The sequence below is a fragment of the Notamacropus eugenii genome, chromosome 5 (genome assembly GCF_028372415.1).
Source record: "Notamacropus eugenii isolate mMacEug1 chromosome 5, mMacEug1.pri_v2, whole genome shotgun sequence".
Lineage (NCBI taxonomy): Eukaryota > Metazoa > Chordata > Mammalia > Diprotodontia > Macropodidae > Notamacropus > Notamacropus eugenii.
The window spans coordinates 26,877,244-26,902,238 of NC_092876.1; the positions used below are offsets into that span (position 1 = coordinate 26,877,244).

At 46.1% G+C, this 24,995-nt stretch overlaps 1 protein-coding gene across 2 annotated transcripts in view; it reads left to right on the forward strand.

Annotated features, from left to right (window-relative positions):
- The first annotated feature begins 568 nt into the window (after positions 1 to 568).
- The window catches only part of LOC140503729 (cell adhesion molecule CEACAM6-like), a 30,205-nt gene continuing 5,778 nt past the window's right edge, over positions 569 to 24,995 (forward strand). The window contains exons 1-7 of one of the 2 annotated variants that reach the window (XM_072607963.1): positions 569 to 891; positions 1,836 to 2,186; positions 8,157 to 8,435; positions 8,824 to 9,078; positions 15,014 to 15,289; positions 15,369 to 15,638; positions 24,802 to 24,822. In XM_072607963.1, coding sequence (XP_072464064.1) covers positions 828 to 891; positions 1,836 to 2,186; positions 8,157 to 8,435; positions 8,824 to 9,078; positions 15,014 to 15,289; positions 15,369 to 15,638; positions 24,802 to 24,822 — 1,516 coding nt within the window. In that variant the 5' untranslated portion in view covers positions 569 to 827. The remainder of the gene's footprint in view (positions 892 to 1,835; positions 2,187 to 8,156; positions 8,436 to 8,823; positions 9,079 to 15,013; positions 15,290 to 15,368; positions 15,639 to 24,801; positions 24,823 to 24,995) is intronic. The other variant, XM_072607962.1, reaches the window with a different exon arrangement.

Genomic DNA, 24,995 nt, shown 5'->3' on the forward strand with positions numbered 1-24,995 from the left:
GTTCTTGGCTCCAGATCCAGCCCTTCTCTCAACTGAAACTGCTGGCAAGAGGATGGGTTGGGAAGAGAGCATTGCTGGGAGTCAGAGAGGAGTGTGGGGAGAGGAAGATGTCCCCTATCTGCTCCTACTGTGGAGGAGGCAGCTCTAGTCTTCAGCATCCCCTCTTCCCACCCCCCGGCCCTGATGCACCCTCCCAGAAGCCACAGTGAAATACTTAAGAAAAGGCCAGGGTACTCTGGCCTGGCCTGAGAGGGGAGGAGACACTTAGCAGTCTGGGTCTTAAAGGCCACCAATAGGGACCAAGCACATTCATTGCCCCTGCCCACCACTCTCTGTGCACATTCTCTACTCCAGGAGGGAAATAAGGGGTAAGGGTCAGGTGTCAGCACAACTGGACAGTAGGTAATACTGAGTGACCCTTGTTCCCCTTGGGGACAGAACCACTTCTCCATGGACAGTGGGAGGGATCTGTGCAGGGGAGGGGCTCCCTGGGAGAGGCAGGAAGCCACAGCAGCTGGGAGGGGAAGAAAGAGAGGAAAGAGGAGGGAGGAGAAAGTCAGAGGCCAAGTCCCTGCCCTGTGGGGCCCATGTGATCCTGGCAGATAGAAGAGCTCCAGCCCTGAAGAGAGAGACCTCAGTCCTCTAGGGAAGGAGCAGACAGAGCAGACACCACTCTGGGCTGCTCACAGAGACACCTCCAGGATCTGCACAGAGACACCTCCAGGATCTGCACAGAGGCTCTGTAAAGGAAGACACAGCTCAGGAGGGGAAGGCAGAGATTCCTGGAAAGGAGAGACGTAGTCACACACAGTGTACAGCAGAGACCAATGGAGAGCCCCTCACAAGCTCCCCATAGTGGGGGCAGCACCTGGAAGGGATTCCTGCTCACAGGTGAGGCACCAACTCTGCTGGGGCACAGGGGGAGAGAGGGAGCTTGGGGGATTCTGACCCAGGTATAGACAAGTGAATGAACACAAGGACCAGGAGGCAGGAGACCAGTTCCAGGGGGTCTGTCCCAGACACAGTCTCTGCACACTTGGTGAGGGGAGTCTTCCCTGAGCCAGGGGCAGAGGAGGATATAACAACTCATCAGTCTACATCCCTGACACTGAGGGCAGTATCCAGCCTCAGAGCTAAGTAATCTGTGCAGAGGCTCAGGGAGGCTTTACAGTCAGAGAACAGCTGGGTGGGGATTCCCACTCTGATGCTTACTAGCTGTGTGACCATGGACAGGCCATTTACTCCTCTTATCCTGTGTTTACCTGAAACACCACCTTCCTCCCAGGGCTCCTTGGGTGCTACACTATCAGCCTTAAAATGCACCCAGGGCTTAGGGGGCAAGGCCCTCCCTGGGTTTGGACCAGAGGATATGGGTTGAAATGCTGCCTTTGCTGTTTCCTATTTAATACTGGTTATATGTGGTGCCTTACCTGAGCCTCAGTTTCCTTAATTGTCAATTGAGGGTGTTTAATTCAGGAATCTCTAAGGTCTTCTCCAGGTCTAAGATCTGATTTCTATCCTTAACCACAATGCTTTATTGATTCATTTCTACCTTCAATGTCTGACTGACCATACTGGCACATTCCTTCTGAATCAAGTCTGTGGAGGGAGCCAAAACTGGTTACACCCAACTTTCAGGTCCTCTGCAGAGACTGGGACTGGAAGATTGTTGCAGAGGCACATGAATCCCCTTCAAACACACCCCATTGTGACCCCAGCAGACCCTGGGGCAGGCTTAGCAGCCCCCACCCCTATGTTGGGGACAGCTCAGTGACCTGGGCCCCTCAGGAGGGCAGGGGACCCTGCTGACCTCTGCCTCCTTTCTCCCCTCTCAGCCTCCATCCTCAGCTGCTGGATCCAGCCAACATCTGCCCAAAGTGTCAGTGTTGTGCCAAACCCACCCTATGGGACAGTGGGCAGCAGTGTCATCTTGGACATCAAGGGGTTGTCAGAGCACCCTCTGAGCTACGCTTGGTACAGAAGAGAATTAGACCCCTCCAACCAGATGGCTTTCTACAATGTTGCTAGTGGACAGCCGACAGTAACAGATAGTCGGCTGAACGTGTTCTCCAACGGCTCCCTGCTCATCTCCAACCTCCGCCTCAATGACACTGAGAACTACATTGCACTACTTATTAATTCCAATGCCCAGATACAAACAATACGAGGACCTTTGGTCGTGTATGGTAAGTGCTGCCCTTCCCATGGGCCCACATCATCCCTCCATTCCCCTCCCTCAGTCTGGGTTGAGAGCCTTCCCTTAATCTCTCTGCTCAGGGAGCAGGGAGAATGCAAAGTACGATCCACCCCCACATAAAGTAGACCAAAGACATAAGAACCCCTCAAACCCAGACCTGCTTGCTTATGGGTCACAGGGAGCACAGGAGAGTTCAGAGGTCCCTGTCTTCTGAGGCTCTAGGCAATCAGTATTTGGAAGGGAACTTCCTTCTTCCTCCCAGCTTTCCAAGGCCATTATGTGAAGCTAGGAGAGGCTGCTGAGGCCTCAGGATGGGGCACCTGGACACTCCAGTTGTGCCTGATGCAGGAAACCTGAAGTTCACCTACCCCAAGACAGTTACAAGTCCATGAGGCAGGGGGAGCTTTGCTGGGGGTGGTGACATTCATGACACTCCCTTTCCACCTGTGCCCAGCAGACCTAGAACCCAGACTCCCCACTCCCCAAGAGCCAGAAGTCTGACTGCCTGGGTGCCCAGGACCACCTGGAGGCCTGTTCATCCTGAGGTTCCCAGAGCTGGGAGGGGACCCCAGAGGGAAGATACTTGTATCTCCTCCATGTTCTAGAGAAAAAGCCAAGACAGAGGAGCCCAGGCTTCGCTGAAGGGGTAGGCTGGGACAGAGGGTCACAGCTCCTGCTGGGGTCTCAGCTGGAAGAGGAGAAGAGAAATTCAATGTGGGGAGCAAAGAGGCCACCTTGGGGGGCCAACTGGGATGACTTTCCCAACAAGGAGAGATTTCCAGTTGGGGAATGGTCAACAAGAGCTGCCATTCATACAGTGCCTGGAGGTGGGAAATACTCTATGTATCATACTTCATTGGATTCTCTCAAAGACCCTGCAGTGTTGGTGCTATGTGTATAAATGAGGAAAATGATCCTGAGAGAGACAGAGTGACTAGGCCAGAGTCACACAGCTGGTCTGTAGCTGGGGCAGGATTGATTTCAGGCCTTCCTGACCCCCCTGTAGACCATTCCATCCATTGAATGATGTAGATGCCTCCTACCATGGAGGGTTACCTGAGGAGAGAGTGACCTCCCCAGCACTGGGAATCTTCAAGCAGAGATTAGATGATCATTTGCCAGGGATGTTTGAGTGGGGATCCCTCATCAGGCCTGGGCTGGACAAGATGACCTCTGAGGCTCAGAAGCAAAGACTCCCAGAGGCTTCTGGGAGATTTCTGGCTCTGAAATGCTGTGGTCTCTGGGGGAGGGGTGACAGTCCAGCACATCCAGGGCCTTGTTCCAGGGTGTGCCTTCTGGAAATGGTCCTAGGCATCTGTCTGTGGCAAGATGTATTCAATGGCTACAGGTAAGAGGCAGGAGCCACTGTTAGGGCAGGGCCCTCCTAGTTATCTCCAGAGGTCTTCCTTTCCCTCAGCAAGTGGGCAGAGGACATTGTGGGAGGAAGGATCTCAAAGTCATTATTCCATTGAGTGGCAAGCATTTATTAGGCACCTACTGCATGCAGCTATAGATATAGGGCATAAAAAAATAAGTCAAGGCAAACACGTTCTATTGAGGAAACATGGAAACATGGATGTGGACTAAACATGAGGGGAATCAGTCTTGGATGGATGATTTCCTGGGAAAGGCAACCCCTCTGCCAAGGCAGGCTGGCACCTTGTCTCCAACCCTGGTCTTAGAGAGTTCTCTTGGGCACTAAGGCAGGAATTGACTTCCCCAGCATTAAGCAGGTGATATGTCTGAGGCAGAACTTGAACCCAGGTCCCCTTGGCCCCCAGGCAGGCCCTCTAGTTAAATACAAGGTCATTAGGTAGGGAGGGCACTGGCAGATGATGGCATCAGGAAAGGTTTCCTGGAAAACATCCTGGCACAGGAAGGGAGGGGGAGGTCAAGAGGAGGGCATCCCAGGCTGGGGGGCATGGTTTCCTTCTAGCAGAGGGCACTACAACAGCTGGAGCCTGAGAAGGAAGCTCAGCCCACTGGGCTCTCTGAGGAGGCTGGTAGAAAACAGGGCACCAAGAAGACCCAGGGATAGGAGCTGAGACAAGGAACTTGTGTGGAAACAAGGCTTCAGAGTCTTCTCAAGCCTGAAGGCAGCAGAAGATTGGGCCCTGACCCAGATAGAAGGTTAGCTAGCTCTCCCAAGGCTTCCAGCTTCTTCTAGAGGTGTAGGGCCAAGGAAAAAAGTGAGCTCTAGACCTGGGATCAAGAGATCTGGATTCAAAGCCAGAATTTACTGTGTGTCCTCAGATGAGTCACCTGAGCTCTATGACTCTCCATTACCTCATCTGTAAAATGGGGATACTGCTCCTCCTACTCAATCCTGACCAATGAGTGAATTGGGCAGCTAGGTGGCCCAGTGCTGGATCTGGGGTAAAGGACTCTAGGATAATTTGAGGAAGGGTTGTCAGCTGAGGCAGGGGACATGAGCAAAGTCTTCTTGGAGGAGATGGAAAGTGAGCTGAGGCTGGCAAAAAGACGGTCTCTCCAGTATAAATGTGGGGAGTGGGGGGGTGAAAGTAGGTGAATAAGGAAGAAAGGATCCCAAGACTCTAGTAAATTCTCTGTCAGGGGTGGCTTGTGATAGAAGTCAAGTGTGCTGGAACATTGAGATTCTAAAGAGGAGTGGTGCAAAATGCCATTGGGAAGAGGCTGTGCTGACCTGAGCCATCCAGGGTGGAGAAATAGAGAACACCTGGAGGGACTTGCTTTCCCTTCCCCCACCCTCTGCAGTGATGTCCTGAGACCAGAAGGGCTCATGTTGGACATTGGCTTCAGGTTTTGTTTCTGGACTGCTGTGTTGTCTTTGTCTGGGAGCATGAGGTCTCTGGGTTGCTGGGATTCCTTCCTTTCTCCTGGTGTTCATGGTTCTGAACAGATCTTGATCCTTGAGGAGTTGGCTCCTTCCTCTGGCCTTCTCCCTTCTCATTGGCCATCCCTTCCAATGCTTCCTGGGTATCTTGTTGGCCACACTCACTGCTTCGGTTCAATGGGGCAGGGAATGTCCATGATGAGTGAGCTCCCTGGGGAATCTCAGATCACCAGCACTGTCCCTCCTCGGCTCTAGCATGGAGCTGCTTTGAGCTGGTCAGAACTGGCCGTTTGGCCAAGGAGAGGTGCTAGAGACGGAAGGAGCCTCAGGGACCGGCTAGGTCAATGCTGAATTACTAGGGACTCTGTGCTTTCTTCCTGGAATAATTCTATGACTGTTTTTTTTAAAAAAAATGCAATTTCATTTCGTCACATGCAAGACACATGGCTGTGTGGTATAAAAAACAATGTTTTCAGAAATTGGAATACCTGAGATCAGGTACTGCTTACTCACGTAGCAATGGACTGTTCTCTGAAGGTCTGAGCTTGAATAATTTTCTAGAGGGGAAAGAGGGCTGAGCCTGGAGTCAGAGGGCTTAGGTTCAAATTCAGATCTGCTGCTTGCTGGCCGTTTGGTCACAGACAAGGCAAAATGAGGGGTTTGGTTTTCTTCTCTAACAATAAGAGTGTAAACTCAGATCAGGATTCCTGGACTTCAGGAGATCCATAAACATAAATGGGAAAAACTCACATCTTTCTTTTGACTAACTTTTGGTTTTCTTTATATTCCTCTGTATTTCATTCTGTGAGCTGAGAACCATGACTGAGACAGACCCATAGGCTTCCTCAGACTGACTGCCCAAGGGACCCATGAGATAAAGAAGGCAGAGAGCTAGCAGTTCTGATGATGTCTAAGGTCCCCGCCAGCTCAGAATCTGTTGCCCTATAGCCCTATGAATTGTGGTCCAAGGCTTGAAGCTTGCAGAGAATGAGACACACCTCATAGGCAGACAATCATCGAGTTTGGTCAGAGGATTTAACATGGATGTAAGAGTGGGATGAGATAAGGCTGCAGAGGAAGAATGACTCAAGGGAATACAGAGGCCTGAACAGCAGGTAAAGAAGTTTAACCTTGAGATAGCAGGTAATAGTGAGCCCCAAGATGTCCTTGAGGAGAGGAGTGACATGATCAGATCTATGTACAATTCCCATTGTATTCACAGTGATATGATGGGTGCATTGGAGGGGCACAAAGAAAGGCAGAGAAACCAGTCATGCAGGGATGATGGAATCCTCCATCGAGCCCTGAAAAAGGATCTCAGATATACTTTAATGTAACCCTCTCCTTTTACAAACAAAGAGACTGACTCCTGGAGAGAGGAAGAGATTAGCCAAGGTCACATAGAGGAAGGATTTGAATCCAGGACCCTCTGGCCCAACATCCAGTACTCTTTCTCCTTTGCCCTATAGTGTGTCATAGCTTCTGTCTTGTCTCCAAGTGGCCTGTGTCCTACTTCCCTCTCTCTTCATGACGCATTCCCCTTTTCTCCTGTCACACCAGTAGAGACCATGACCTCCAACCCTCGCTCTACCCCATCTCCCTCCAGCCAAGTTCACTTACTAGGACCCTCCTTGTTACAGAAGGTGAAAACTTACATCTATGTGACACCTTATGTCTTACAAAGAGCTTTACATAGATGGTCTCATTTGATCCCCCCAACAACTGAGAGGTGAGCACTATTATCCCTATTTTACAGATAAGGAGCCTAAGGCACAGACGGGTTAAATGATTTGCTAGTAAGTCATTTGAACTCAAGATTTGAACTCAGGTCTTTCTTAAGTCTAACTCTGCACTATGCCATGTCAGGTATAAGATCCATCAGGGCTGCCAAGACACCCTCTAAAAAGGCTACCATGGCCTTCTTTCCCAGGAGTATGCTCACTGCCCTGCGTGTCCTCATGGCACATCAGAAATGGCTAGCTGGCCTCAGCCTTGTCAAATTTCTGGCCAATCCCATTCAGACTTACTATGTACAAGGCTCTCCCAGTATCTTTACAAGAGATGAGACAGACTCTCCTTCACCTTAAACCTCTGAACAGGGACCAAGGGAGGGAGTGGGAATTCTACCCAAAACAGGGAGAAAGAAGGTCAGAAAAATGCAAATATTCCTAACTTTTTCCTCTTTGGAAATCAATCCTTAGACAGCTGGGGAAGGATGACCCAAGGAGGCACTCTGGTGAGTCTGCTGAATTTGCCCCAGGGCTTATTCTGAGACACACACCTTTCTCAGTGGTCAGGTTGACCTGCCTACTACAGAGAAGCTAGGGACAAGAAAAGGCCAGTATCTGGGCCCTCCTTGGGCCATGAAGGCTCTGCTTCCTAGTGTAACAAAAGGATATCTGAGCCTGAGGGGACCTTGAAGAAAATCACCTTCAACATTCTCATGTTGTAGGAAAAGAAACTCCTGAGGAAAGGGAGGGTGCACAGCAGAGAATCCAAGGATATTCTGTAAATGGGGACTAACTTCCCCTATAGGCAAGACACAGTCCTAGGCACAGGGGGTGCTATTATGCCTTAGACCCCTGGATTAAAACGAGGTCTCTTGATTTCCACCCCAGGACTCTCCATTCTCCATGTGGCTGTTAGCTGATGTATTCCGAATCTCCCCTTTTCCTTTGGAGTTAAGGTGATGTCTCTAGCTTGTCCTCTGACCTTCACCAATATCTCATCAAGGTGTGCAGGTAACCATGGCTTCTTGAAGTTCAGGCCAAGACAGCATAAACTCTCCCAGGTCCTGCCAAGCTAGAAAGGTCTCACATACAGCCAAGGTAATGGCCATGGGAGCCTGTCATCTCTGGACCAGACTCTCATACTGGAAAGATTCAGCACCAAGGGCTTGGGATTGAGGTGAATATGGTTGTCAGCCACAGCAACTCAAGATGTTTCAGCCCTCCTAAGGCCTGAAAAAGCCATGACCTGCATCACAGAAAGCAGTCCATGCCAATGAGATCACAGTTTCTTGGCCTCATTTTCCAAGACCTCCCTCTTTGCAAAGGTCATAGGGAGGTACTTCCAAACCAGATATTTGGTTGGAAAGGTAAGAAAACGAAGTAAATCATCATTTTCTGTCTACTTTATGCACAGGACTACTATCCAAACCTACCATCACCAGCAACAACATGGCCCCAGTGGAGAACAAGGACAATGTTTCCTTGACATGCCAGTCTGACAGTCAAGATGTCACAGACCTGGTTTGGTTCATAAACCAAAGCTCCCCAGTTGTTGATAAGATATCGCTGTCCCCGGATAACAGGACACTCACTATAATCATTGTCAAAAGGGAAGACCAAGGACCCTATGAGTGTGAAATCTGGAACCCCGTTAGTAGAAATAGGAGTCAACCATTCACTCTGAATATTACTTGTGAGTAAATTCTCTTTCTATGTGGTGCATTCTCATAGTCTGGTGGTGTGTTCCCAGAGGTCAGGCTCATTCAGTCACTTTCCTAAGTGCTGAAGATCAGATCTCTGAGGTTCCTACCTCTCTTGAGTTTAGGGGGCCCACACTGGCCATGATGCTTTCTCATCTATGATGGAGCTGGGTCAGCCATGATGCTGAGCTAGGGAAGGCCTTAATGCCTTCCAAGTTAAGGGATCTCAGGTTGAAACCTGAAAGGTGGAGGATGAGCTGTGAATTTCCAGCTCCAAGGAGGGTCAGGGAGACACAATGATCTCTGGTGATGGGTTATGGAACAGGAAATTCCCCTTCTCTCTGCCTTTATCTCAATATGGACTCATTCTCTTTGCTCCAGATGGACCAGATACCCCCGTAATTGTTCCCATCAACCCTAATTACCCTGTAGGGGCAACTCTTGAGTTGTCCTGCTCTGCTGACTCTAACCCACTTGCCCAGTACACTTGGCTTTTCAGTGGAGTTCAGATGATGTCCACACCCCAGGTCACTATTCCTGATGTGTCTCTGAATCACACTGGAACCTATACCTGTATTGCATCTAATTCAGCCACTGGCCTGTCTAGCAGCAAAGACATCAATGTCACAATCTCTGGTGAGCAGATGGACCTGATCCTCAGTTTTGTGTTGGGCTCTCCCCTTCCTGGCATGAAAGAAACAAAGATTAGCAGCATCGTGCCCCCTGGGTCCCTTGGCACTACATATTGTGGTGGAAGGAGCTCTGAGCTCAGAATCATGAAACTTGGGATGGAGACCTGACTCTGTCATGTACCTGTGCACCCAGGTGTCCCTTCTCCATTCTGAGCCTTGGTCTCTTCCTCTGGAAGGCTGGATAATCCTTCATGTCCTTTAGCAGAAGATTCTGTGGTAGAGAAAGTTCTTTTTACATTTTAGGTACAAAAAGCATGTGAGTTGTTGCTGTCATTCTCCTCCTTCTCATTTTCATTCTCTTCTGTCCCAGAGGCACACCTCTCATTCTCCCCTAACTTCTAGGGCCACAGCATCAACGACTGTCCCTGGACCCTGAGGTCTTTCCTTCAGTCTGTCTCACTTGGTGCTATGGGCCTGCATGGGGGTCTTGGTTGTAATATAAGCTCTGATCATGTAATAGGCTTGGCTCTGATCCCTTTTGAAGGGAAATTCAGAAGATGGGAAGGGGAATTTCAGCTTTGTCTCCTTTCACACACAGATTCACCTTTGCATTCATATGTTCCTTCTTTGTGACACGCAGTATCACGCAGAGACATACCCAATATGAAACTGGGCTCTTGTCTGGGTGACTGGTCGAATACCTGTGCCTAGATCTGGCATCTCACCACTGTCTTACTTCCCTGCTCTTGTAGCTTGGCTGCCATTCCACATGTGCTCTGTGGACAATGGTTTCTGAGTAGATATTGTCTGTCACTCATATGTACTGATGACAGACCCTCTGCATCCTGATTCACACTGGTGTATAGCAGGACACTAGAGAGATCATCTGTGGCCTCAGTTTCCTTTTCTTTCTTAGCCCTATTAAGATCTCTGGCAAAATTTATGGAGTTTTCTTGTTACAAACCCACGGCTTCCTGCCCCTGTATGTGTTGTGTTGAAAGGAGTTGAGTCTGAGGTAGGTGGAATGGAAAATAGGAGAAAGAGTAGAATGGTGGGCTGGGGATTTGACCCTGGGAAATTCAGGCTTCAGTGGGATATGCCTTGAAGGAGGGATGTCTCTTCTTGGCCTAAAGCTGCACAGAAGGATCCCTAAGGCCCACATATTGACTTATTTTTTAAGTGTATTATTGTCTTTGGGTTATTATATTTTTATTTGTCTTGGTAAATATTTTCCACTTCCATTTTAGTCTGGTTCACCCTGTACTTGAGAGTATTTTATAACTTTGGCTTAAATTTCGTAATTTAAAATTTTCAATAACCCCAAATCTATTTTCTCTCCCTTCTTCTTCTTGCCTACTCCACTAAAGAAAAAGGAAATTCTTGTGACAGATATGGACAATCAAGCAAAATTAATTCCCATGTTAACTATACCCACAAAATCTCTCCACCAGTGTGTACCCTGAGTCTGTCATCTCTGTGGTAGGAAGTGAGGAGCTTATTTCATTGTGTGTCTTTGCAACTCCTGGTTGGTCACTGCATTGATTAGAGTCTTCAGTCTTTCTAAGCACTTTGCCTTTATAGTGCTGTAGCTATTGTATAAATTCTTCCCTTGGTTCTTCTCACTTAATTCTGAATCAGTTCATACAAATCTTCAGAGGTTTCTGTTCTTGACCTTGTCTTGGTAGATGTTCTTATCTCTGACTTGGATCAAATAAGACAATATACGTAAAGAGCTATGTAAGTGGTGACTCTTACTCTAATAATTATAGAGACTGAAAGCATGATTTTGAAATTTAAGAAGAAAAAGTCAAGAGGAAGATGACAATATGCATGGACCAATAGAATCCAGAAGCATTTCAGCAAGCTGGTCTGGCGAATGAAATGTGACCAGATGAAAATTATTGGGCATCAATGTCAGGTCCTGCCCTTGAGTTCAAAAAGTCCAAAGCATAAACAAAAATGGGTCCAGATAGGGAAAGTACTAGTCACCAAGTTATAGGAAAATATAGTTCAAGAAAGTAAGGAGAGTTGGCTTAGAGAGGGGGACACTGGGGCAAACAGGAAACCTGACTTTTGGACATAACGTTAAATTTCCCAAAAAGAGGCCAAGCTCCTATGAAAGAGGGGATCATCACAAACTCAGAATCCAATGGTGAGACAGCAGTTCATCTGAAAAAATAACTTGGGGCGGAGGGGCAGGGCTCTGAGTGAACCACAAGCTTCATACATGGGTCAATGGAATGATAACGTAGCCAAAAAACGTACCACAATTGAAGTATGGCCACTGCCAAGGATAAGGAGATAACAGTCCTTCCAGACCATCCAGTGGCATTCAGAGTATTGTATTTGGTTTTAGATGACACAGTTTACAAAGGACATTGAGACACTGGAGAGTGTCCAGAGGAAGGCAACCAGGTTGGTGAAGGGTCTGCTATTCATATCATTGGTGGGCCAGCTGAGGCAACTTAGGTTAGCCTGGGAAAGAGGCTTGGGGGAGACACATGATAGCAGTTTGCTGGACTGTTTCAGGGAAGGGAAATCAGATGTGTTCCATCTGGCCTCAGAGAGCAGAGCCAGAAGCACACAGAGGCAAATGGAGAGAGGGCACAATGGCCTTAAAGGTCCCATACAACTGGACATTTTGGGGTTAGGTGGGAAACTCCCTAATGTTGTCCCAAAGTAGAATGGATTCCTCAAGAGTAGGTAGGTTCAAAGGAGATTGTACCTGTAAAGCACTTAGCACAGTGCTGAGCACACCCAGTAGTCACTAAAGGCTTAATAAAGGCTCCTTCCCTTCCCCATCCTTCCTTTTCTCCTCTTTGGGGGCTCCACTAGCATCTGTCAAGTAGAATGTACTAAAGATTCTTCTTCAGGCCTGAGATGGTTTTGATGGTCACCAAAGTCCCATCAACTCCAAAATCACAGGGCTGTGTCTCCGAGTCTTCTGTAGCTATCAAGCAGAGAAGGGATTTGTCTTGATGTACTTGACCCCAGAGGAAAGACCTAAAAGCAGGTTATCAAAGGTGCAGAGATGTAGAATCAGGCTAATTGTCAGCGGACACTTTCTGACAATTACAGTGGTACAAAATAGGGGCAGATAGCCCTGACAGACAGAAGGTTTCTCCTCAGTAGAGGTCTCTAAACAAAGATGAGATTTTACTGGGACTAAATGACCCTCTCTTCAAAGTCACAAGGTTCAGAGGAATTGACTGAATACAAATGGTGGAGAAAGAGACCTGACAACAGTTGGTGTAGAAAAATCTTATGGACTGTTTGGACTAAAAGCTGACTCAATCTTGGGCTGTAGCAATAGAAGCAGGCTGTCTGGAGCCAGGGAAGGAGAGGTCCTTCTGGGATCTGAGAGGGACAGGCCAGCCTGGGAACAAATGCTGTGTTCATTTCTCGGCACCTCATGTTAAGATGGACGTGGACAAGACCCCAGTGATGTCTCATGGAGCCAGGAAAGTCCAGCATTAGAGGACTGCTCTTTGCCAAGTGAGCAGAGGCCCATCATTCCAAGCTTAGCCATGAGATGGATTCTTCAGGTTCAGAAGTTCATGATATTCATTTGCTAAGGATAGAGGGGCCAAGAACTATGAGGTAGAGGGAAGACCTCCTACAAATCATAGTTAACTGAAGCATCAGAGTAACTACCCACAACAATGTGGTGACTCAGTCATGGCTGCAGGGATGGATCAGAGTGGGGAGGGCACAAGAAAGCAGTCCTCAGGACCCTGAAGGGCCTTTGTGTGGTAGCAGGTCAGCGATGCTCTATATTGTTCCTGAGGGGAGAACTCAGACCCAAGGATGGATGTCGCAGGGGGCCAATGTCACACAGCATAAGGGAGACCTCACAAGCAGAGCTGACCACCAGGGAGACAGGACCTTAACACTGATAAGGTCGTGAATGAGCAGAGGCTGGATGACCATTGCTCAGGCATGCTGAGGGATCTTGGGCCAGGTGCCCACTGTCATCTCTGGTTCTCTGCTGCTCAGACAGGGGCAGAGTGTTGGTCTACCCTGGGTCTCACCCCTGCCAAGGCTCGGGAGCCCATAGGGGATGCTGCAGTGTCTCTCCTGGGGCAGAGAGCATCTGCTGACCTGTTTGTGTCCCCAGCTGGTCAAAGGAGGAACAGAAACTGCACTAGACGGAGGAGGAAGAGAACAAAGATTTTTTGAGTACCTACTGTGTGCAGGCACCATGCTGAGCTCTTTATAAATGTCATCTCATTTGACCATTGATAGTGCATAAGGCTCAGATCTACAGGGAGTCTGTGGGAGCCCAAGCTTTTCACACCACAAGCCAGACACTGTGGATGTCCTGGGTCTCTCCATGAGGTACCCTGTCTATACTCCTCTGCAGGGGAGGTTTGTGGAAAGGAGCACAGCCACCCCCACACACAAGAGAACCCGCCCCTGGCAGGGGCTGTGATTTGGAAAGGACACTGGGTTTGCCAATGAAACTACATCGGGCCCCAGGGCCCTCCTAAGGCACCTGAGGAAGGGGGAACCCAAAGCAAAAAGGCTCTGAGCTGCTCTAAGCTGAGGTTGTCCCTCTGCCAATTGCTCCCATATCTATAGAGAGACAACATCCTCAGTGAATTTGGGGTGTGCTGAAGAGAGCTTGGCATCAGAACCAGAATACCTGAGTTCCAACCCCAAGTCTGTTATTGTTATCCAATGGACCTTTTATAAGTCATTTGACTCCTGGGAGCCCTCATTTTACCCATTAGAAAAGTAAGGGGGTACATTAGATGAGATCCAGATGGAGCTCCAGGGTCCTCTGATCTCTGCCAGCTCAGAGCCTTCATGTTTCTGGTCTGAGAAAGGCCCCCAAGGACCACTGGGCAAAGAGGGCAAGAGCTCAGGTCCTGGAATAGGAGAAGTCACTCAATTTTCGAACAGTATCTCATCATCTCTTTGAACCTCCACTTTCCTCTTTGTAAAGTAGGGTGTGAGGACCCTGGTAAGAGGGACCTAAAAGGCAGTTAGTCCTGCTCCCTCATTTTACAGATGGGGAAACTGAGGCCCAGAGGAGGTAAGTCAGGACAAGGAGAGGAAACAAGACCCGCAATATGTGCATTATACACTTCCTGGCACCACAGTTAGGAAGGAGCAAAGTAAATTAAGTGAATAACTGAGGAACAGAGAGCAATGGGAGCCAGGAGAGCTTTCTTTTATATCAAAGAGCCCCAGGAAGGCTAAGGGAGTCCAGGGTCCCCTACTCAGAAGGTTGCTGTTAATTGGAGAAAATATAATCTATAGAATTCAGAGGAAGGAATTCTACTGAAATACAGGTTTCAACCCTTTTTAAAGATGAAATTCACAGACTCCAGGTTAAGGACCTGGATTAGAATGAGGTGATTGGTGAGAGGCTGGGATCCCCAGTGAATAGGGAGGGCACTGGGCCTGGATTCAGAAAGACTTAGACACTTCCTAGCTGTGTGACCTGGGACAAGTCACTTAACCACTGTCTGCCTCAGTTTCCTGAACTGTAAAATGGAAAGAATAGTAGGCCCTACTTCCCAAGAGGATAAATTAGATAACATGGTATTTGACACTATGCTTGACAAGAACGATAATTATAATAATGAGGAAAATAACTGCATGTAGATAGCTCCCACCATGTGTCAGGCACATAGTAGGCATTTCATAAATGCTTGACTCCCATCCCCACCTTAGTCACTAGGTTTGCATGTCCCAGGTCCTGTCTGGAGGACGTGTTGGCCCAGGACACAGCACTTCATCCCCTGGGCTTCCTGCTCACCTTCCTTATTGGCACAGCTATAGAACCAGGGGGCATCTCCCTGCCCATGGGGCCAGGGACCATTGCTGTATGTCTGCGGCAAAAGGGTTTGGGCATGGGCTTTGGACAACATGACCCAATGAAAATACAGGGCAGTTCCTCAAACAACTCTGTCTTCTTTTCCTCACTACAGAAATAGTATCTAAACCTATCATCACTGCCAACAGTACCAACGTCCTGGAGAATACCACTTTGGTCATCACATGTGTCACAGAACACCAGGGGATAAACATTCTGTGGTTCTTCAATAATGAGTCCCTGTCACTCAATGAGAGGAAGTACCTGTCTGAGAATAACCAGATGCTCACCATCACGAACGTGAGGAGGGAGGATGCAGGGTCCTATCAGTGTGAAGTCTGGAATCCAATCAGCAACAACAGAAGTGACCCCCTTACTCTGACTGTGAACTGTGAGTGACTCTGGTCTCCTCCTTCTCCAATCCTTTCCCCAACAATGACTCACATCTCATTTCTCTCTTTTTTTCACAGACGGACCAGACAGTATCACATTTTCTCCAAGCTCTGAAGGAGACAAGATTCAGGTCACAATCAACAATCCACTGACCTTAGTGTGTCAGGTTGAGTCTTACCCCCCTGCACAATATGAATGGCGAGTCAATGGTACTGTGAACTCTAACTTCTCTGATAACATGTACACCATCAACAGTACATCTTGGGAAGATTCAGGAAGCTATACATGTTTGGCATGGAACAACGTGACCAACTTATCAGTCTCTAAGGTTGTCACAGTCTCGATTGGTAAGTGGTCTCTTCCTTCCCTAAGAGAATTCACTTTTTGGGTTGGCCAAAGGTGAGAGGCCAGGAGCAGGTGCTCAGGCCATTAAGGAGGATGGTTTTTCATGATGAACTAGGAGACGACATGTAAAGATAGATCTGGTAAATGTGGTCAGACTTGTAGTGAATGTCAGTCCAATTACAGCTATTTTATCTTTGGTAAAAATGGAGACCAGTCTCCCTCTCTGCTAAAATCACCTTAGAAAATGTCATGTACAATACAATTTCATTCGTCATTTGACACACATTTAGGCACAGACCTTCTGCAGAGCCCTGTGACAGGCACAGAGGGAAATATAAGGTTTAGCTAAGACTCCCTTTCCTATTGTCAGGAACCTTACAATCTAGTAGAAGAATCAGACCCCAAACACAGTTAATTGAAGTGCAATATTACATGATATGCACACTTAGACTATGGCTACAAAATAGTGTTGTGGGAGACCTGGGGGGAAAGACCATTCTGGTTCGGGAGTGGGCAGAAACCAGGTCAGGTTTCAAGGAAACTTGAATTTTGTTTTAAAGGAAGATGGTACTTTAACAGGGAGAAGATTCTATTCCATGGAGAAATAGCCTGAGCCGATGTTCAGAGGAGGGAAGCTATAGTATGTGTCTGAGAGCAGAATGTAAAACAATGCAACCTGAGCAGATAATATATGACCAGGAGAAGTATTATAAAGGTCTGCTGCCATTTTGTGAAAAACCTTGAATGCCAGACTCAGAACACCAAAGGTTACTCAGTAGATAAAACAGAGGCCCCCAAAGCATAATAACAGAGAAGAAGAAATGATTACATACCTATCTGGTTGATACATGCCATTCATCAATGCTGGGTAGACGAGTGAGGTTGAACCTGACACTCAAGGCTCAGAGCGTGTTTAATATTGACCATTGTCACATCAATAGTTCATTTGTGACTTGGCCCAAACATCCTGGATGTCTAAAAATCTGGTGAATCCAAAGTTAATTTTCACTCCCTCAATTTCAGGTAAAACTGACTCCAGCTCCAAGCTAAGGTGATGAGAATGCAGGAAATAGAGCCATGAGTGGGCAGGAGTCATTATACAAATGCATTTGTAGAATGTTTTTTTTTAATTGAGAGACAGACCATGCAAGGTAGCAGAAGGAAGAGGAGAAAGAAGCCCTCCAGCCAGCTCTACTTCACAACCATTCCAACGAAGGGCTCAAAGGAGCCAAAGACCAAGAGGAAAATGCAGAGAGTGATTTTCCTCCCCAGTGCAGCAGAGATATAAAGGCCACAGTCCAGGCACATGGACCAACCAGGAAGGTGATGAGAAGACTAGGGACTAAATGAGGGCCCTAGGCTATGTACTTTGGGGAAAAGGTGGGCAGGGATTCAGCAGAGCTGGCCTGGCACTGGGCAATGAACGGCCAGAGGAGTCAATGGCCAGCTCTGCAGTCTAAGTCTAGAGCTAGGTTATAGATTCAGTGCTGAAGAGGGGACCTGTGCTGAGAGCTGGGAGCAGCTGTGGGCCTGTGGCTGTATACTGGACAAGGACCTGAATTTCCATCCTCTATCTGGGGCTGAGGCTTGCCGCTGAGTGAGCATGGCAGAGAGCTCAGAACAAGGGGAAGCCTGTAATTCTATACCATCAGAGTCTTTTAGCTGGCTGACAGGAGCTGTGGTCAGCAACAGTCTGCTGGAACTAGGGACAAGTCTGCAGTGGTGTTGCAAATCTAAAGCAGGAGCTAGTCAAATTCAGACAAGAGGTGAGAGTGATCAGAATTCTCTCTAGATAGCATTGCTTTGGGCACACTGAAAGTTGTTAGGAGATCACCATCCTGAGCCACTTCTCATATCCTTAGGGAACAGAACACTGAATATCCAGAGAAAGCAGCAGCAAGATACCAGGGAATACAAATCAAGACCAAATAAGACCAGATATTCCTTCCAGATGGGTGCAGGGCCTGGCCCTAATAACAAAGTACCAGTTCTAGAAGTAAGAATAGAATAGGGGTGGGGAACCTGTGGCCTTGAGAACATATAAGGTCTTCTAGGTCCTTGGGAGTGGCCTTTTGATTCAGTCCCAATTTTACAGAACAAATCCTTTTATTAAGGATATTTATCCTGTGAAGTTTGGATTCAAAGAGCCACACTTGAGGACCTAGAGGGTAACATGTGGCCTTGAGGCTGCAGGTTCCCCACTTCTGGGCTAGAATATTGAATAAACCAAAAACACTACCTTGAAAAAAATTATCATTGAGATAGAAATTCCCAAAATACAAACCCAAGGGAGAAAGTTACTTGAAAACATCTACAAGCAGAGTCTCAAATGTAAAAAAATATAGTTTGGACACAAATTCAAGGGCTTTCTTCCAGGGTCTGCCTTCTGGAAATTGTGCTAGGCATCTGTCTGTGGCAGGATGTATTCAATGGTTACAGGTAAGAGGCAGGAGCCAGTGCGATGGCAGGGCCCTGCTGGTCATCTGCAGTGGTCTTCTTGTCACTCGGCTCCTGAACAGTGGATATTGTGGGAAGAAGCACCTGGGAATCATAAATCTGTTGAACTAGAAATATTTATTCAACTCCTACTACATGCAAAGGCCCTAGGCTGAGGACTGGGCATAAAGGACGGGAAAAAAAGAGCCTCTAACCTCAAGGAGAACGCTTTCTATTGGGGACACATGTATACATGTATTGGAATAAACAAAAGAAGAAGGGTCCATCCTGGACTGATGATTTCTGGCTAGAGGCAGTTCGTAGATGAGACAACACCTCCACCAAAGCAGGCTGGCACCTTGTCTGCAAATCCTGGTCTTTGAAACTTCTTTTTGGCACTAAGGGGTGAAGCAGCTCACCCAGCATTAAACTACGGTGTTGAAACAAATCTAGCACCCAGGTCTGTTTGGCTCCCTGGCAGTCCCTCTAGACAAATACAAGGTTATTATGTAGGATGGGCACTAGTAGATGATAGCATCAGGAAAGATTCCTGGGAAGGTGCTGTTTCAGGGCCTTCTGGAAGGAAAGCCTGGGTCTATGAGGCAGAGGGCATGAGGAGGGCATCCCAGGCTGGGAGATATGGTTCTCCTCCTCAGTTCAGGGCACTGTAGCAGATGTAACCTGGGAAAGAAGCTCAGTCCACTGGACTCTCTGTTGAGCCTGGAAAGAAAGAGGGCAGCATGGGAACTCCAGATTAAGTAATCTTACTTTGGTGATTTGTGTGTTTGTCCTTCATTCTCGAAGAGGACCATGACATTATGATGAGAACATGGCTTGCAATTGACTTCGGTTTGAGTGAGGGAGGACTGTACAAGGTCACCAACCTCATCTTCTTCCCCTGAGCCATCTGGGTCCAGTAGCATGATACTCATCAGGATAACTGGATATGGCCCAGGCTGCAATATGAGACCCTGGCCATTTCAGGCTTAGGTCTTATCACAATCTTACTATGAGTGAGATACACTCATTCAATAAATAGTCTTCTTTACATTATTCAAGGGATGACCATTTTAATAAAAAAAAAAATCAGACTTGGAGGGGAAGACCCTCAGGGTATCTGGGTAAAAGAGAAACAAGTACTATTTAGTAATTACATCTACTCGGTGCAAGGTGGGTGGGTTCTTGTTGTCCAGTCTATGAGTCCAGGGTGGAGGGTGTGTTCAGGGAGGACCAGCACCTTGGTGTGATGGCTGCTGAGCCCTCTGGGGGCTCTTTTCACCTTTGTTGTTCACCTGTTCTACCTAAGTCTCACTTGTGGCTCCAAGAAGCTGTAGCATGTGCAGATACCATACCCCAGTTTACCGTTTTATCAGATGGGCCAAACCAGGGTGAGGGTAACCAAGGGTCTTAAATCCATTGGTTAATTAGGGGGGTGTCTACCTCAAGCATGTGAAGGCTTCCTCTGGTGGAATGGGCAGATGAGAACAATTTCTTCCAATGGCCATGAAGGCAGCAGAAGCAGGTGATGTCGAGCACTTAGAGCTTGGTTAGACCCTGAAGACACCAAGGTCATCCACTTCAGCCTGAGCCATTTGCAGTCATCTTGACTCTGTCCTGCCGCTGAACTATTTTGGCTCTGGAGGAGAGAGTGAGGCTGACGATTTCATGCAACTCTGCCTCACTTAAATCCAATTTACACAGAAATCAAAAGACAAAGTAGAGGGAGTGATGGTGCATGATTTTCTGTTTGCAGATGTTTGTGCATTCAATACAGCCTCCGAAACTGAGATGCAACAAAATATGGATCAATTCTCTGCTGCCTGTGCTAATTTTGGTCTAATAATTAATACCAAGAAAACACAGGTGCACCAGCAGCCACCACCACAACATTCATACATGGAACCACTGGTTACAACAAATGGAGAAATTCTGAATGCTGTGGATAAGTTCACTTGCCTTGGTAGTATGTTTTCCAGCGATGTACTCATTGATAATGAGGTTGATGTGCACATTGCCAGTGCTCGCTCAGTGTTTGGGAAGCTCCAAAGAAAAGTTTGGGAGAGAAGAGGTATTAGACTGACTACCAAACTGAAGTTCTACAGAGCTGTTGTCTTCACCTCATTGTTGTATGCCTGTGAAACATGGACAGTCTACCAGTGCCATGCCAGGAAACTGAATCGTTTTCATTTGAACTGTCTTAGGAAGATTCTGAGGATCACCTGGCAGGATAAGGTACCAGACACTGGAGTCCTTGCTCAAGCCAAACTGTCAAGCATTCAAAGTGTGCTTCAGAGAACACAACTCTGATGAGCTGGCTGTGTTGTTCTCTTGCCAAAAAGATTATTTTATGGGGAATTCACATGTGCCAGGAGACCTCATGGTGGTCAGAAGATGTGATACAAGGACACTCTCAAGGTCTCTCTCTAGAACTTTGGATTTGACTGTGAAACATGGGAGACACTGACTCAGGACTGCTCAGCATGGCATGCCCACATAAAAAAACGTGCTGTGCTCTTTGAGCAAAGTCAGATTGAGGCAGCACAAAGTAAATATAGGATGAGCAAATTTGGAATATCCACCCCCAAAATTTGTACAGACTATCTGTGCCCAACCTGTGGTAGAGCATTCCGAGCTTCCATTCATCTGATCAGCCACAGCTGGACACACTGAAACTTCACTTTATCATGGTGATGTCATTTTGGTCCTACTTGTAAATGAAGGACTACAATCACCCACCCAACCACCCAACCATGAGCTCAAGAGTGAATTGGTTTTAAGGTTTGATCTTTGAGTAAGAAGTATTCCCAGTAAACCCAAAGGAAAAAAAAGCTGCTTTTGACCATGGAGTTTACCTTCCCCTGGGCAGAATACCAGAGGAGAGGAGAGGAGAGGAGCTGCTACGCACTCACGGCTTGTGTTTGTATTTTATTCTCAAAGAGGACCATGATATCAAGATGATGACAGGCCTTGCAGTTGACTTTCATTTGAGTGAAGGAGGGCTGTGCAAGGTCACCATTTTCACTTTCTTCTCCTGAGCCATCTGGGTCCAGCATAGAAGATCAAAACATATGACCAGAAGAAGACACCAAAGTCAAAGCTCCTACATCCAAAACCTCCAAGAAAAATATGAATTGATCTCAGGTCATGGAAGAGCTCAAGAAGGATTTTTTAAAATCAGGTAAGAGAAGTAGAGGAAAAACTGGGAAGGGAAATGAGAGAGATGGAGGAAAATCATGAAAAATGAATCAACAGCATGCTAAAGGAGATACCCCTCAAATACTGAAGAAAATGACACCTTAAAAAATTGACTAACCCAAATGGCAAAAGAGGTCCAAAAAGCCAATGAGGAGAGAATGCATTAAAAACAGAACTGGTCAATTGGGAAAGATGGTTCAAAAGCTCACTGAGGAAAATAGTTCCTTCAAAATTAAAATATAGCAAGTGGAAGGTAATGACTTCATGAAAAACAAGAAATCATAAAACAAAACCAAAAACAATTTAAAACATAGAGGACAATGTGAAATACTTCATTGGAAAACAACTCATTAGAAAACAGAACCAGAAGAGATAACTTCAAAAATTATTACATTATCTGAAAAACATGATCAAAAAAGGAGCCTAGACATCATCTTTCAAGAAATTACCAAGGAAAACTGCCTGGACATTTCTAGAACCAGAGGGTAAAATAGAAATTGAGTGAATCTATGGATCACCTCCTGAAAGAGATCCCAAATAGAAAACTTCTAGGAATACTTTTTCCAAATTCCAGAGCTTCCAGGTCAAGCAGAAAATACTGTGAGCAGCCAGAAAGAAATAATTCAAGTGTTGTAGAAACAGTCAGGAAAATATAATCTTTAGAAGCTTCTTCATTAAAAGATTGAATGATTTGGAATATAGTATTCCAGAGATCAAAGGAGCTAGGGTTAAAACCAAGAATCACCTAGCTAGAAAAACTTAGTATAATTATTGAGGAAAAAGTTTTTTCGGGGGAAAAAATGGACATTCAATGAAAAAGAAGACTTCTGAGCCTTCTTGATGAAAAGATCAGAGCTTAATAGAAAATTTTATTTTCAAATACAAGAATCAAGAGAATCATGAAAAAGTAAAGAGGAAAGAGAAATCATAAGGGACTTATTAAAGTTGAAACATTTACATTCCTACATGGAAAGATGATATTTGTAACTCATGAAACCTTTCTCAGTATGAGGGTAGTTGGAGGGAAAAAAATAAATACATATATGTGTGTATGTTTATATATATATGCACACATGTATATATGTATTTGTGTGTATACATATATGATACACAATATATGCATGTATATATAACATATGTATACACACATGTGTGTCTGTCTGTCTGTCTGTATTCTTCCTTCATTTTCAAAGAAGACCATGATGTCAGAGAAATGATGACATAGCTTGCACTTGACTTTGTTTTGAGTGAGGGAGGGTTGTGCAGGATCATCAGCCTCACTTCCCCTCCTGGGCCATCTGGATCCAGTGACTAGATATACAGCAGGATGACTGGAGAAGGCCCAGGATGCACTGGGAGACGTTGATCTATTCAAGTACTCACTTACTAAGGTAATGCCCATTCAGTGAATAGGCCTCTTCAAGAAGAAAACAGCAAATGGCCCCTTTAATGAGCAAAACAAAGAAAAAAAATAAGCAAATGGAGCTGGGAGGGAAAGAGCAACAGTTACTATTGATAATTATTCTGAAGCCAGGAATGTCCCGAAAAGAGCCCCTCAACTGGGGTTTGGTATATGTGTATGTATATGTGTACACACACACACATGCACATATACATATACAAACACATATACACACATATACATATACACACACACATATATGCACACATATATGCACACATATATATATACTTGTATATATATAAAATGTACGTATTATGTACATATGCACATACATATAGACAGGTGGCAAAGGCTGAGTTGAATACGGAGGGATGATATCTAGACAATAAAATTAAGGGGGGAGACAAGAATATAATAGAGAAGGAGAAAGGAAAAAGTATACTAGGGTAAACTATCTCACATAAAAGTGCCAAAAAAAAGCTTTTAAAGTGGAGGGAAAGAGGGGGGAGGTAAAAGTGAGTGAGTGAACCTTATTCTCATTAGATTTGGCTTAAGGAGGGAATAACATTTACATTCAATTTGGCATGGATAGATATCTTACCCTACAGAAAGAAAGGGTGGAAAGGGATAAGAGAAAGAATGATAGAAGGGAGGGCAAATGGGGGAAGGGAGTAATCAGAAGCTAACACTTTTGAGGAGGGACAAGGTCAAAGGAGAGAATAGAATAAGTGGGTGGTGGGATAAGATGGAGTTGAATATAGTTAGTCTTTTACAACATGACAATTATAGAAGTGTTTTGCATAAATACACATGTATATATATCATATATCCTATATCAAATCGCTTGCCTTCTCAATGAGGCTACGTGGAGAAGGCAGAAGGCAGAGAATTTGGAACTCAATAAATGTTAAAAATTGTATTTACATGAAACTGGGAAATAAGTTATATAGGCAATTGGGTTTAGAAATCTATCTTGCCCTAGAAGAAAACAGAAGGGAAGTGGATAAGAGAAAGGGGGGATAAAAGGGAGGGTAGATTGGGGAGAGGGGTAATCAGAATGCCTGTCATCTTGGGGTTAGGGGAAGGGAGAATTGGGGAGGAAGTGTGGAACTCAAAATCATGTGGAAGTGAAAGTAAATTTAAAAAGTTAAAAAGTGAAGTGAAAAAGTGGAAAAAATAAATGAATAAAAAAAAAATTAAAAAAATAAGAAAATAAGGGGTACATTAGACGATGGTGATGTCCTTCCCAGATGGAGATTCTGGTTCCTCTGACCTCTACCAGCTCTGAGCCTTCTGGTTTCTGGTCTGGAAAAGGCCCACAAGGACCATCAAGCAAAGAGGGAGAGAGCTCAGGTCCTAGGATAGAAATCACTTTCTGTCTGAACAATCATGTCATCTCTTTGAACCTCCATTTTCTCCTTTGTTAACTGGGGTGCAAGGATCCTGGAGAGTATCACAGACTTGGTGATGAAAGGGACCCAGAAGCCCATACAGTGAGTAGGCCTTTTTAAGAAGTAATCAGGGAGTAGCCCCGCCTAATGAGAAAAAGAAAAAATAACTAAATCAAGCTGGGAGGGAAAGAGCAACAGTTACTGTTGAGAATCACTCTTAAGCCAGTGGGGCTCAGAAAACACCCATTAAGTGGAGTTTGGGCAGGGATCCAATCTATGGGCTTCAGAGTGAAGTAGGTTTAAGGGTTAAGGGTTAAGGTCAGAAGAGGAGAGGACAGGAGCAGAGAGGCCAGGACAGGAGAACAGAGGACAGGACAGGAGAGCAGAGGAGAGGAGAGCAAAGCAAAGCAAATCTGGGTTACTGGGATGAGGGTGGCACCATCAAAAGAAATAGAGAAGTGAAGTGGCCACATTGTGAGCAGGAAATTATAGATTCAGAGACTGATTACATACAGGTTCCTGTTCTTGCCCAAAGTTCAGATGTTTCCAGACAGCCTGCAATGGGATTTTGTCACAGAGATCCCTAGGTTCTGAGGAACAAAGGTCAAGTCAGTTTCATTGATCAACAGGCATTTGATAAGTTTTTCCAGAGTGCCAGACACTGTGCACAAGTGTAGGCACTTCATATTGGAGACCACTCAAACCAATCAAAGTTCTTTTCCTCTTCTCTGTCCACAGAGAAAGTGTCCCCAGGCAGAGGTAATGGCTCCTCATTCTCTATAGGGGACATCTCTGGCATTGTGATTGGAGTCTTGGTTGGGGTGGGTCTCACTGGAGGCCTCATCTATTTTTTCTTCTTCAAAGAAACTGGAAGGTAAAATAATACTTGCTATGTTTGTCCTCCTTCCTACTGTCTCCCTGGGTAGGGGTGA